Source organism: Aspergillus welwitschiae (assembly GCF_003344945.1).
Source record: "Aspergillus welwitschiae strain CBS 139.54b unplaced genomic scaffold BDQ94scaffold_33, whole genome shotgun sequence".
In the NCBI taxonomy this organism is placed as follows: domain Eukaryota; kingdom Fungi; phylum Ascomycota; class Eurotiomycetes; order Eurotiales; family Aspergillaceae; genus Aspergillus; species Aspergillus welwitschiae.
In genome coordinates this window covers 53,437-67,109 of record NW_020798727.1, presented here as the reverse complement: position 1 = coordinate 67,109, position 13,673 = coordinate 53,437, and the positions used below count along the sequence as shown (strand labels likewise).

Sequence of the window (13,673 nt, the reverse complement as noted above, 5' to 3'; positions counted from 1 at the left end):
ATAAGACAATCAATCAATCAATCAACCCACCAAACCTCAATTCCATCTTCACCACTCATCCCTACCCACATACCCACAAAACCACTCCCACACCAACACAATGGCCGCTCCCGCTTCCAAGACCATCCACGACCTTAACGGCTCCTGGACCACCGTAAGACAACCCCAAACTCCCACATCTATCACCCAACTCCCATATACTAACAATACCCCACAGAACAACGACCTCTCCGAGTCTTCCGCCGACATCCTCAAGGTGCAAGGCGTGAACTGGCTGACCCGCAAGGTGATCGCCATGGCGAACGTGACTCTGAACATCAGCCAGCGCACGGACGAGAACGGCAACATCCTGCTGGACATTGAGAACAAGCCCAGCGGCGGCCTGCCGGCCACGCAGGAGAAGCGAGTCCTGAACTGGGAGCCCGTGGAGCTCCACCACGGCCTCTTCGGCAACATCCGCGGTCGCTCCCGCCTCTGCAAGCTCGCCGATCTCGACGACGACTACCTCCGCCAGGGATGGGAGGACGGCACCGAGGAGGTCATGCACTTCAAGACCGAGCATCTCGAGTCCAAGGGCGTTGTCACCCAGCAGGTCGCCGGCTTCATTGTTATCGGCGGTGTTCGCTACCACGCCAGGCGGGTCCTGGTCACTAAGGATGACGGCGAGAAGCTTGAGGCTAAGCTCGTCTATGACTTCCAGGGTTAGAGATAGAAATCTTCTTCGGTGTATATGTGTTGACGATTGTTTCATGGGGGTGGGGCTACATCAAGGGGCACAGTAAACCTGCCTTAAGGCGATGTATATAGATCTTTTTTGTTTGTTTTGACGATACCGTTGTTACTTGACTCTAGAAAGCATTTGTTGTATAAATGAGTTCCTTGCTTGATTTACTTAGCAATACGTGTCTCTGCGTGTCTAATGTCTATCAAAATTAGCGGGTATGTTTCAGTGATCATAAGTAGCTACACAAAGAACGGCTCAGAGCATATGGCAGCAGTAAAGCATCTGTACATGTCCTGCAACATAAATGAATCACGGCCTGACTTAAACCATTTCCGACCACAGGAAACCTCAAAAGGGCCCTGTCCAATGCAAACATCGCGAACTGTAGGAGCCAATGTCTACTGGCTTGATTTTGCCGGGAAAAGTCGACATAGATTTACAACCACTCTTACCTAAGAGCAGCTTGCATTGCTTGCGAGAAGTCAAAGATGAGATGTTAAATGATGCTCACCGTGGTTAAGACGTTGTTGTCGTGAAACTAGAAGACAATTTAGTGGAGTAGATGCTCAAAGTCTTTGCCATTACGCAGTCAAAGGATTAGACAAAATTGAAAACAATGGATTATGTGATTCGATATCTCCAGCTTCTCAAATTAATACATACAAACTATGCTTTAAAGCAAAATTGAAGTTGGAAACAAAGAAGATTTCAAAAGACAGGAAATTTTAAGGCACCACTGCAGAAAAAGGAAACAGTTTTATACAAAGTCTGATGTAAACAGGAGGATTTGAGACAGAAGAAAAAACAATGAGAGTGATAAGTGAAGCTATTTACAAGAACAGACACGCCAGGTAGAATGGTCAACACTCTACCGCGACAGCGTAGCGAGGCCCTTGCCCTCGGCATCCTGCAGGACCATGTTCATGGTGCTGAACTGGTAGCGCAAGCCGGCAATCTTGGCCTTGCCGACCCAGACGTGGGCCGGGATCTTGGGCCGGCTGCTCTGGGCGTACTCAGGCAGCGAGCCCAGCCTCTCGACAACCTTGGCAATGTCCATGCGGACGGAGCTCAGGTGCGAATACTGCTTGACGTTGTGGCTGGAGATCTGGTTGTCGGTCGAGGCCAGGGCCGTGAAGGCGTGGCCGACAATGTCGCGAGACAGACGGTCGGCGGGGATCAGGTCGTAGTGACCGCCCCAGGTGGTCGAGTTGGGCAGCTCGGTCATCTTAGCGGCGACGTCGACGAACTCCTGGAGGATCTGGTCGAGCTCCTCGCCCTGGGCCTCACGACCCTCGGGCACGGGCAGTTGGCGGTGGATGTGGACGGGGAGGCGCAGCTGTTCGGCGTACTTCTCGAGGAAGCGCTCGCTGGCCCACTTGGAAGCGACGTAGCCCTGGGAGCCGTCCGAAGCAGGCTCGATGGTGGCAGCCTCGCTGCCGGAGAGGAAGTGGAAAGGCACGACGCGGCGGTGGTCACGCAGGGAAGCGGCAGACATGAGAGCGAGCTCCTTGGTAGACTGGACGTTGATGGCCTGGACTTGGTCGTAGGTGCTGAAGAAGGACCGGTTGGCACCGCTGTGGATGATCATGTCGGCCTGCTGGGCGAGAGCGGCGAACTCGGTTTCCGACAGGCCGAGGCGAGGAGCGCTCAGATCACCCTCGTGTACGGAGATCTTGGAAGAAGAGGCGACAACGGCGTTGAATTTCTGACGGTGTGGCAGCTCGTCAGACAGGGGACGGTGGGCAATGCAGTGGATGCGGCCGATCTTGGGGACCTGGATAAGGCTCTCCAAGATGTGACGACCAATGAAACCAGAAGCACCGGTGAGGATGACAGTCAGGGGCTGGGCGTTCTTGCGGGTGGTGGAGGAGGCGTCAGCGGGAGAGATCTGGAGCATGTCCTCGGGAAGGGCAGTCTCGAGGTCCCAGTTGATGCCAGAGTTAGCCAAGAAGTCATCGATCAGGGCACCCAAAGCAGAGAGCTTGCTGGACTCGATGATCTTGGGGAGAGGAACGACGATGCCAAAAGCCTCGCGGATGCGAGACTGGAGGCGGACAGTAAGCAAGGAGTTACCTCCGAGCTGGAAGAAGTCGTGGTTCACGTTGATGACCACACCTTCCATAACGGACTGGGGCAGGATCTCCTGCCACAGCTCCCAGACGGCCTGCTCAGTGTCGGTGACCTCGGTAGAGATCTCAGCAGCATCGACCTGGGATAGGACAGGGATGGTGGCAAGGGCCAGCCTGTTGACCTTTCCGTGGGAGTTCAGAGGAATGCGGTCAAGGGCAGTGAGCATGTTGGGCTTCATGTACTGGGGCAGGGGCACCTTGTTGAGCAGCTGAGTGAGGTAGGTCTTCTGCTGGTCGGTCGGGTAGCCGTCAGCAAATTCGACGAAGCCGACCAGGTAGCTGTCCTGGCCCTCGCCGCGCACATTGGCAACGACGCGAGAAAGGACGCCGTTGGAGGCGCGGACAATGGTGGCCTCGATGTCCTCAAGCTCGATACGGAAACCGCGGAGCTTGATCTGGGTATCGCCAGTGATGCGGCCCAAGACAACGAGGGTGCCGTCGTCCATAAGGTAACCCTTGTCGCCGGTGCGGTAGGCGCGGTTCCAGCCCTTGGCAACGTGAGCAGAGGAAGCGTTCTTGTCCTCGATGAACTTCTCGTTGGTCAGGTCGGTGCGCTTGTAGTAGCCGACGGCAGTACCGGCACCACCAATGAGGATCTCGCCCTGGACTCCGGTGGGAACAACATTGAGCTCCTTGTCCACAATGTAGAAGGAGTAGTTAGGGAGAGCAGGACCAGCAGGGATGAGAGTAGACTCAGCAGGGTAGGCAATGGGCTGACGAGTGCACCAGACGCTGTTCTCGGCGGGACCGTAGCAGTTCTGGATCTGGAGGTTGGGCAGGTTGAGGGTGGCAAAGGAGTCACGCAGAGTGGCGTTCCAGCCCTCACCACCAATGTTGGCGCGGCGCCAGCTCGTGGCCTTGGACAGGGTGGGAGCGGCGTAATTGATCCAGTTGGAATACTCGGACGGGGTTGCCATGGTGTAGGTAATCTGGTTGTTGGCGATGATCTCAGCCATGGCCTGGGGGTCGGAGCGTTGCGCCTGGGAAGCGACGTAGAGGTTGCCACCGTTGACGAGAGAGGTGAAGATTTGGTCAAGAGAGATGTCGAAACTGTAGGCGCTCTGCTGAACGACGTTGGGGCGGCCGAGGTTCCAGATCTGGCTGTCACCCTCGAAGAGGTTGAGCAAACTCAGGTGGCGGACCTCGATACCCTTGGGGACACCGGTGGAACCACTGCTGGAGACGATGATGGCAGACGAATCACCCTTGGACAAGTTGGGACGGCGAGCGGGAGACTTGTTGGCCTTGCGGACCTGGTCAACGTTGATAGTGCTGGCGTCGGCAGGGAGAGCGAGCTGGGCAACATCGGCGGCAGTGGAGCTGTCGCAGAGCACGGAGCTGGGCTCGACAACACCGCAAGTGGCCGCCAGACGGGGCAGGCCGTTGCGGGGATCAAGAGGCACGTAGACGGCACCGCTGCGCCAGATGGCGAGCAAGGAGCAGATCCACATGGCCGAGGGCTGCTGGAACACACCGACCTTGTCACCGGGCTGGATGCCAGCCTGGACGAGCTCCTCGGAGATCTGGTCGATGGCGCGGTCCATGGCCTTGTAGGTCATGGAGTCGCCGAGGCCGTCGCGCAGGGCAATGTCGTTGGGGAAGTGGGCAGAGACTTGGTCGACCTTGAGGGACAGGGTCTCGGGCCACTGGATGTCAAACTGGGGGCCTACACAGAGGGAAAGATAATTCAGTTAATCGAAGTTCAGTAGGAGTAGGAATAGGGGGCAGTTCATCTTATACTTACCACGTCCAGCCTCAATAGCAGCCGCGACATGCTCATCCCGATAGAGAGGAACAGAGGCGATGGAGCCGGCGGGACCCTGGGCACAGTGGTGCAGCAGGTGCATGTAGCTGTCCATCATCGCCTGGGTGTGGCGGCCGTTATACAGCGACTTCTGCGTCTGCCACTTGATGGTGATATCCGAGGCGGCGTCGTCAGTGACGTCCAGAACGACGTCGTAGGCGGTGGCACCGAAGTTGCTCTCACCCTCGGTCTGGGACTCGAGCATGGGAGGCGTCTTCAGGGAGAGCTGACGGTAGTCAAGGAAAGCCTGGAACATGGGGCTGTGGGAGGAGGAGCGAGGCACCTCGAGCTCCTGCAGCAGCAGGTCAAAGGGCAGGGCAGAGTGGTTGAGGGCAGAGTATGAGGTCTGCTTGGCGGCGTTGAGGAGGGCAGCGAAGGTCTCCTTGCCTGTGAGGCCGCCGAAGCGGAGAGGGATCAGGTTCAGCAAGAAACCGACGGTAGCCAGGGTCTTGATGTCCTTGCGATTGGCATCGGCGATACCAATGCATAGGTCGTCAATCTCGAGCCAGCGGGTAAGGAAGAGGCGGAAGGTGGCGAGGAAGAAGTGGAACGTGGTGCAGCGGTTCTTGCGGCAGAGGGTACGGATCTTCTGCGCAATGGCCGGGTCGAGCACCATCTCGACCTCCTCGTGCTCGTACTTGGTCTGCGGGAGACGGGCACCGACACCAGGGAAGGGGAAGAGAGGCAGGGGGTCGGGCAGTGTGGTGTAGATCTTCTTCCAGAAGGCAATGTCGTCCTGCAGGCGGCCACTCTCAATATCCTTGCGCTGCTGGATGGCCAGGTCGGTGAACTGCGAGGCAATCCGGGGCACGGGCTTGCCCTGGTAGAACATGTCCATGTCGCGGATCATGAGGTTGAAGGAGAAGCCGTCAATGGCAATGTGGTGGACGGCGAAGATGAGGTGGTGCTCACGGGGGCCGACAGTCAGCAGCAGCATGCGGATGACCTCACCGTTCTCGATATCGAAGTTGTACTTGGACACCTCCTTGTGGGCCTTCTCGGCCTCGCTCTCATGGGCAATCTTGCTGACCTCGAGCCGGAGCTTGGAAGCGGGCATAACACCCATCATGGGCTCGCCCTCCTCGTCGACGTAGTAGGCGGTGCGCAGGGCCTCGTGACGGGCACCGACCTTGGTGACGGCCTCTCGGACACGAGCAACGTCAACCTGACCGGTCAGACGCGTGCGGACAATGATGTTGAAGCAGCTGGCATCCTCGAGGTACTGGCGGAGGAACCAGAAGCGAGAGCAGCCGTGGGTCATCTTCTCGACGCGGACAAAGTCGGGACGAACGACAGCCGGCGCAGCGGGGGCAGCGTCAGTCTCGACCTTCTCGTCGGCGATAGACTTACCAGTGACAGAGCACTCATCAAGGTCGGTGGTGGCAGGGCTGTCCTCATCAGAAAAGGTAGTCTCATCTTCAGAGGGAGAAGCGGAGGCACCCTCACTAGGTGTCTCGGCCTCAGGCTTGGGCTCCTCCTCGGCAGCGGCGGCGCCGCCCAAGTTGGGGGCAATGGACGGTGACAGGTTGGCAACAGTGTCCTCGACCAGATCAGCAAGAGTAGCACCACCCAAAATCTTGATGATGGGGATGTCATGATCGAACTCGCTGCTGAACCAAGAGCGCATGTCGACGGCGACGAGAGAGTCGACACCCATCTCGACAATGGCAACATCAGACAGGACGCTCTCCGAAGGTCCCAGGTCGAGCTTCTTGTGAAGCATGGCCTGTAGGGCCGTCAAGATGATGTTGAAGGCGTCCTTGTCGGTGGTCGCCTCCTGCAGCTGGGCCTTTGTGGACAGGGCACCCTCAGCGCCCTTGTCACCACCCTCGCGAGCGCTCTTGTCAATGACATAGTGGCCGAACTTGGGGTCCTCCCACCACTTGGGCGGGTTCTTGTCGGTTTTGGGGTTGACGAACTTGAGACCAGCAGAGACCTCGGGGTCGCGGCCGGAGTCGGGAGGACCAGCCATGACCGCCTCGGCAAAGAAGTACTTGTAGTCAAGCTCGGACATGATACCGTAGCCCATGATGTCGAGGCGGTTGAGAATGTTGTGGTCGGTACGGGTGATGTAGCCGATACCGTTGATACCACCCAGGTTCATGACACTGGCGCACTGGCCGCGCTGGCGACGCTGGTGGGCCAAGCTGACCATAAAGCCGTTGCCGGCAGCGTAGGAGGTCTGACCAATGTTGCCAGTGATGTACACCAGGGAGGAGTAGAGGATGAAAAAGTCGAGATCGACGTTGGCAAACAGTTCGTCCAGGTAGATGGTACCGTCGATCTTGGGGCCCAGAGCCTCGTTCATGGTGGTCGCGTTGGACTCCATGAAGAGACCATCGCGCATGATGAGGGCGGCGTTGGCCACACCCGCGATCGGGGGCTGGGTCGCACAGATCTCCTTGTACACGCCCTGCAGGCTCTCGCGACTGGTGATGTTCAGCGGGTACGCCTTGACCGAGGCGCCAAAGTTGGTCTCAACCTTGTTCAACCAGCGCTGGTCGATATTGGGGCGACGGGAGGACAGGGCAAAGTGCCTGGCGCCGCGCTCCATCATGAACTCGCAGGTGGACAAACCCAAGCTGCCAGTCATACCGACAAGGAAGTAGGTGCGGTCAGAGCGGAAGCGCACCTCGTCCATGGCGAGGGTCAAGTTGGCAGGGAAAGGAGTAGGGTCAGTCCAGTCCACGGTGGTCAGGGGCTTACTGAGAGTCTGGTCAGCGGCAAGCTGCTGCACAAAGGTATTGGCAACCTCGTCAAAGGCAACTGACGAGGCCTCAGAGACAGCCTTGTCATGGGCGTCCTTAAGGGCCTTGGCGAGTTGAGCCTCGGTCGTATCCGAGTAGAGGACGGACTGCGAAGGGAGGTAGTCTGAGAGAGTGCGGCAGCGAGCGCGGAACGGCAGCTGAGCCTTAAGGCGGTTGACAACCTCGCTACCCTCGCTGGCGGGCGAGAAATTGACAAACAGGCTCGTGTTGGCCTGCACCAGCCTGCTCACCTCGCGCTCGGGAATGTAAGCATGGACGTGTTGCCAGTAACCAGTGGCTTCCTTATCGGTGGTCGTGAAGACGACCTGGGCGCCGGTCTTGCGGGCCTTCTCGCGGAGAAGCTCGGCCAGGACGGTGGGCGCCTCGTGGAAAACGAGTCTGTCGCTGGCAGTGGACTTCTCGAGGAGAGCCGAGGCAAGGAGCGTAGCACCGACAGAAATGAGCAGAGTGCGACGCTCCTTGGCTGCGACATTGACAGCCAGGAGGCGGGACTCAGGAACGGTGAGTAGAGACTGGTGCTGGTCGGTCAGCGCGAGGACAGTCTCGCGAGTCTCCTTGTTGGTACCGATGCTGAGGTAGAAGTAGCCGAGGTCGCCAACCTTGAAGGCGGTTGACAGGGAGTTCTCAACGATGACGGAGACCTTGGCCTCCTCGACACCAATGGGAGCCTGGGGGTTGAGGCGGAACTGCTGGAGCCTCTTGTCGGCGGTGATGGCAACCACGCGGTCAGCAGTGGAGACATCACCCACGACACGACGGCGCAAGACGTTGTAGTGGTCATTGAGCTCGGCCTCAGAGTCGTAGCGGGTGATGTGGAGCTTGTCGTCGGCAAGCATCAGCTCACGCTCCGAGGTCCACAACGGGCTGTACGCAGGGATCTTGTCTTTCCAACCGTCGGCAATGTGCAGGCGCAGCAGCTGCTCGGCCAGGACGGTGGCGTGCTGGCCGATCTTGACCTTGCCCTCGATGTTGAACATCTGGCAGTGAAGGTGAGGAATCTCGATCAGCAAGCAGCGGACGACACCCTTCATGACATTGGCGTAAGGGTTGTCACCGTTGGCACCGCGAGTGGCCCAGACAATGTAACGCGAGCGGAAGAACAGAGTCTGCAGGGCCTTGTACTTCTGGTCGGTCAGGTCCTGGAAGAAGGGCTCGTCGAGCTCAGTGAGCGAAAGCACAAGAGGCCTAGACGCCAGCATGGACGACTTGAACTCGCGCATGCTCTGGATCGACGTGATGTTACCGCAGTACGGGGCGAGGCTGTTCTTGATGTTGTCGATCAGGCGAGAGGTCTGGAAGCGGCGACCACCGATGAGGAGAATCTCGTCAATGGTGGTCTTGTTACCGGCAGCCAGAGGAGCACGGATGGCGTGAATTTGAGCGTCGACGGCCTGAGACACGAAGACGCTGAAGGGGCTGACAGAGTCCGGAGTGACAGAGTCAATGCCGGAGAAGCCAGCGTCCTGAAGCAGAGCATCGTATTCAGAGAGCTCGGGAACCTCCGTCTGCGACGTCAAGCTGGCCACGGTCAGGCCGACGTGGGCAGCACTGGCGTTGGTGATCTGCTGGGCAAAGAGGAAACCACCAGGCCTAGTAAGCCAGCGCAGCTTCTGGATGGCCTGGGCACGATCCTGCACATTGTGGAGGCCGTTGGGGGCAATGATGAGATCAAAGCTAGCGGCGGAGAAGCCCTGCTCCTCGAGGTCCTGGTCCAAGTCGAGGGTCTGGGTGAAGAGGTCATCACCGTGCTCCTGGTTAAGGGCCGCGAAGTGCTCGTCAGTTGAGTCAGTGACGGTGTAGGCGGAGTACAAGGCACCGAGTGTCTCCAGGAGAGGCTTGGTAGCGGCACCGTTGCCGGCGCTGAGCTCCATGATGCGCATGTGAGGGTAGCGGCGGGAGAGCTGGTGAACCAGCGAGATCAGAGCGCTCCGAGCCTCAGCAGCACCGAACGCCGAGGCGTAGAACTTGTTCAGCAAGCCGGACTCTCCAGAGCCAAGGGCCTTGAGGACAGCAAGGTTGGCCGCGGAAGCCTCGTCAACAGTGACGCTAGAGCTGTCAATCTGCTCAGTGGAGGCGTCGGTGCCAGCAACCTTGAGGACACCCTGGGCCCAGGTGCGCAGATGGGCGTGCTCGGAGTTACCAGAGGCAACCATCTTCTGAAGCTCTTGGAGCGCGAGACGGTCAAGAAGCTGGTGCTCCTGCTCCTGCTCAGTGGTGATGGAGACAGTCTTGGCCACGGCCTCGGCGTCAGGAGTGCTGAGCCAGCGGCTGGTGTGGCCGAACATGTGGCGGTCATCCTTGGCCGTCGGGGGAGACACGGGGCTGACCTCCATCCCCTCAACCTGGCACAGCGAGTGGTCGCTGTGAACAGGGAAGATGTCGACGCTGCCGGAGAAGGTACCGTCGTCAGCGCGGTTGGAGGTAGCCGAAAAGCGGACCTTCTCGTCAAGACCACCGTTCAACGGACAGATGACAGGGTTGATGACGACGCGGCGGATGGTGGTGGGAATGTGCAGAGCCCACAGTGCACCGTCGCCGGGGTAGCTGATGGCGGCAAAGATGGCCTGGAAGGCAACGTCAAGAGTGGACGGGTGCAGCAGGAACTCGTCCATGGGGCCGCTCTGGCTGGCAGTAGAGGTGATGATCTCACCCTGCGCCAAGTCGCAGCACCGTTTCATGGAGGTAATACCCCGGAAGAGGTCAGCGTAGTTGTAGCCGATGGAGGCGAGGTAGGCGTAGAATTCCTCACAGTTGACGTCCAGCATGCCGAGGCCAGCCTCCTTGGGGTACTCGACCAGGGCCGAGGAAGAGGGAGTGCCAAGGCTCATGATGAGCTTACCGCTGGCGATGGAGGTGAAGACATCAGAACCTTTCTGGAGGCAGGCATCGCAAGCGAAGTTGGCAGTGACAGTAGAGGTCTCTGGACCCGTTTGGACCGAAGTGACGTTGGACAGGGTGAAGAGGGTTTCGATACCCTTGTCCTCGTTGACAGCCAGGGCGCGGTGGATCTGGGAGTTCTGCAGCTCAATGGCGTGGATGGCCTGGTCACGGCCGACGATGCGAGCAGCCTCGACAGCCATCACGAGGAAACCAGCAGCAGGGAACAAGGTCTGGCCCTGAATGCTGTGGCCAGAGAGCCAGGGAATCTCCCTGGAGCTGATGTAGTTGCGCCAGCGGTACTCGCGCTCGTTGATGGAGTCGGTGCGTGTACCGAGCAGGACGTGAGCGGGGTCCTGACGAAGGCGGTTGACACGCGACTTGCGAGCCTCGTACCAGAACAGGCGGTCGTGGTTCCAGGGGTAGCTGGGCAGCTCCTGGAGAATGGTAGGCACGCTCGAGGAGAAGACCTGCGAGTAACCCTTCCAGTCGGCGGAGCTGCGGCCAAACTGAGCCCAGAGGGAACCGAGGGTGGAGGCCACGGCATTGACGTCGTTCTGGCCACGAGCAAGGGTGCCGGTGTAAGGCAGCGCGGTCTTGAGCACCTCCTCGATAACGTTGGAGGCCGGACCCTTGAGGGCGGGGTGGGGACCGACTTCAATGACCTGAGTGGGCTGGGGCACAGCATTGTTGAGAGCGGACTTGAGGGAGGTAGCAAACAGGACAATGTTGACCATGTTGTCGACCCAGTACGTGTGCTTGAGCTCCTCGCAAGGCTCCATGAGCTTGCCGTCGTACACAGACGAGTACCACTTGGTCTCACCAGAGGGCTTCAGAATCTGTACCTTGCAGTTGTCCAGAGCCTCATAGTATTTGGCGGAGCAGGGGAGCATGTGGTGCGAGTGGTACGCGGTGTCAACCTTAAGCTTACGGTTGAAGACGCGCTCGTCGTCCAGAACCTCCTTGACCTCGTCAATGGCGTCAAGGTCACCGGAGAGGGTGACGCTGGCGTCGGAGTTGTATGCGGCGACGGAGACGCGACCCTCAAAGGCGGGGAGCTCGACCAGCTCGCGAGCGTCCTCAAGAGTGGTACCAGCAGCCAACATACCACCCTTCTGGCCCTCAGGACCCTTCGCCATGAAGGCGTAGCGACCACGGTAGAAGGCAATGCGGATGGCATCAGTGGCGCTAAAGAATCCGGCGGCGTACGCGGCACCAATTTCACCACTGGAGTGGCCGACGACGACATCGAAAGTGATGCCAGCCCGCTTGAGCACCTCGACCAGGACGACCTGAACGGCAGTGCACAGTGGCTGGGACACTTCGCCCTCAGCAATGCGAGACTGAGCCGGGTCCGCCATCAGCTGCTCCATGATAGACCAGGACGGCCGGTCAGAGACAGGGAGCTCGGCGAGGGACTGCTCGAGCTTGCCAATGATGTCCTGGGCGAACTTTGAGGCGCGGATCATCTCACGACCCATGGTCGCCCACTGAGCGCCCTGGCCGGTGAAGACACCGAGCAGGTGCTTCTTGGCTGAAGTACCGCGGACGACGCTGGCCGAGTTGCCAGACTGCTGCTCCTCAACCGCCTTCTGTAGCTTGGGCAAGATTTCCTCAACTGACTGGCCAGCAATGTGGCTGCGGTACGCAAAGGTGGAACGGCGGTCGTGCAGGGTGAAGGCCAGACTGGTAAGGTCGACATCGGGGTTCTCCGTCAGGTACTCGACGTATTTGGCCATGAGGTTGGTGAGAGACGTCTCCGTGGTGGCGGAAAAGGTGAGGGGCAAGGCGATAGCAGCCTTGGCCGCAGCCTGCGCCTGCACGGGAGAGACCTTAGGCTCGTACGCCTCAATAATGGCGTGAGCGTTGGTGCCACCGAAACCGAAGGAGTTGATGGAGGCACGACGAACGGCGCCGGCGGGCAGCGCGGGCCAGTCCTGCGCAGTCTTGGCAATTTGCAGCTTGCCGTAGTACGGGACAATCTCCGGATTGAGGGTCTTGAGGTGCAAGTTTGGTGGGATGGTCTTGTTCTGGATGGCCAGGGAGGCCTTCATGACACCGGCGATACCGGCGGTACCCTCGGTGTGTCCGATGATGGTTTTTATGGAGCCAACCCACAGACGCTCGTCAGTGGTCTGGCCCTCGGGGAAGAAGGCGCGGTAGATGGCCTTGGACTCGACACCGTCACCAGCCTTGGTACCAGTGCCGTGAGCCTCAAAGTACTGAGGACGGTCCTCGGGCTTGCTCAGGTCCAAGCCGGCACGACGGTAGGTGTCATGAATCAGCTTGGTCTGAGCCTCCTGGCTCGGCATGGTGATACCGGGCGTGTGACCGTCCTGGTTGCAGCCCGTCTCGCGGATGACGCACTCAATGTGGTCACCGTCGCGGATGGCGTCGGACAGACGCTTCATGATGACAGCGGCGATACCCTCTCCACGGGCGTAACCGTTGGCGTTGGCGTCCCACATCTGGGACTTGCCCGTAGGGGAAAGCATGTTCAAGTTCGACTCAGCGATGAACATGTCTTTTGGTCCAAAGATTAGCAAATTTTCTAGAGCATTTCGGTAGCAAGGGGAATGGTGAGGAGACACATACTCGGGCTGAAAATCAAGTTGGCACCGGCGGCCACGGCGACGTTGGAGTTTCCGCTGCGCAGAACCTGCACAGCCTGGTGGATAGCGACCAGGGACGACGAGCAGGCAGTGTCAATGGTCATGGACGGACCCCGCCAGTCGAAGGTGAAGGAGACACGGTTGGACAGAATGCTACGGGCCGTGCCGGTGGCAGCGTACGTTGGGACCGCCTCCTGGTCGACGTAGCAAATGTTGCCGTAGTCGTCACACATGACACCAACGTAGACGGCCGTGTCTGAGCCGCGCATGTCCTCAAGCACCAGGCCAGAGGATTCAACGGCTTCGTACACAGTCTCGAGGACTGTGCGCTGCTGAGGGTCGATGGAGTCGGCCTCACCAGGGGGGATGTTGAAGAACTGGGCATCGAAGTAGCGGGGGTCTTCGGAGAGGAGGTAAGCGTCACGGACGTTGCTGGCGCCGTGGTAGTGACCATCTTGGTGGTAGAAGCTCGAGGCCGCGAAACGGTCGATAGGCCGGGCCACCTCGCGGGGCTCCTTGAGCAGTTCCCATAGCTTGGAAGGAGATGTGGCATCTCCAGGGAATCGACAGGCGCTGCCAACAATGGCAATGGGCTCTTTGGGTGAAGAAGACATTTTGGCGGAGGTGATGAGAATTTGATGGATGGTGCTTCACTTGTCTGGTAAATAGAATAGGAGAGAATTAAAGACGTTCGAGTAGCTAGACTCGAATTAAAAGGCACAAAGAGACTTGATAAGACTTGGTGCACTATAAAATTAA

General features: G+C 58.9%; 2 protein-coding genes across 2 annotated transcripts; one reads left to right on the top strand and one right to left on the bottom strand.

The window, feature by feature from the left end:
• Window positions 1-100: 100 nt before the first annotated feature.
• On the top strand, window positions 101-706 carry BDQ94DRAFT_173371 (uncharacterized protein; the record flags this gene model as incomplete). Its single annotated transcript, XM_026772130.1, has 2 exons — window positions 101-154; window positions 218-706. The coding sequence occupies 2 exons, from the start codon at window positions 101-103 to the stop codon at window positions 704-706; spliced, it is 543 nt and encodes a 180-aa protein (XP_026622896.1).
• Window positions 707-1,592: 886 nt separating this feature from the next.
• BDQ94DRAFT_181897 (uncharacterized protein) lies at window positions 1,593-13,528 on the bottom strand (the record flags this gene model as incomplete). Its single annotated transcript, XM_026774008.1, has 3 exons — window positions 1,593-4,519; window positions 4,598-12,826; window positions 12,898-13,528. The coding sequence occupies 3 exons, from the start codon at window positions 13,526-13,528 to the stop codon at window positions 1,593-1,595; spliced, it is 11,787 nt and encodes a 3,928-aa protein (XP_026622895.1).
• Between the last annotated feature and the right edge of the window lie 145 nt (window positions 13,529-13,673).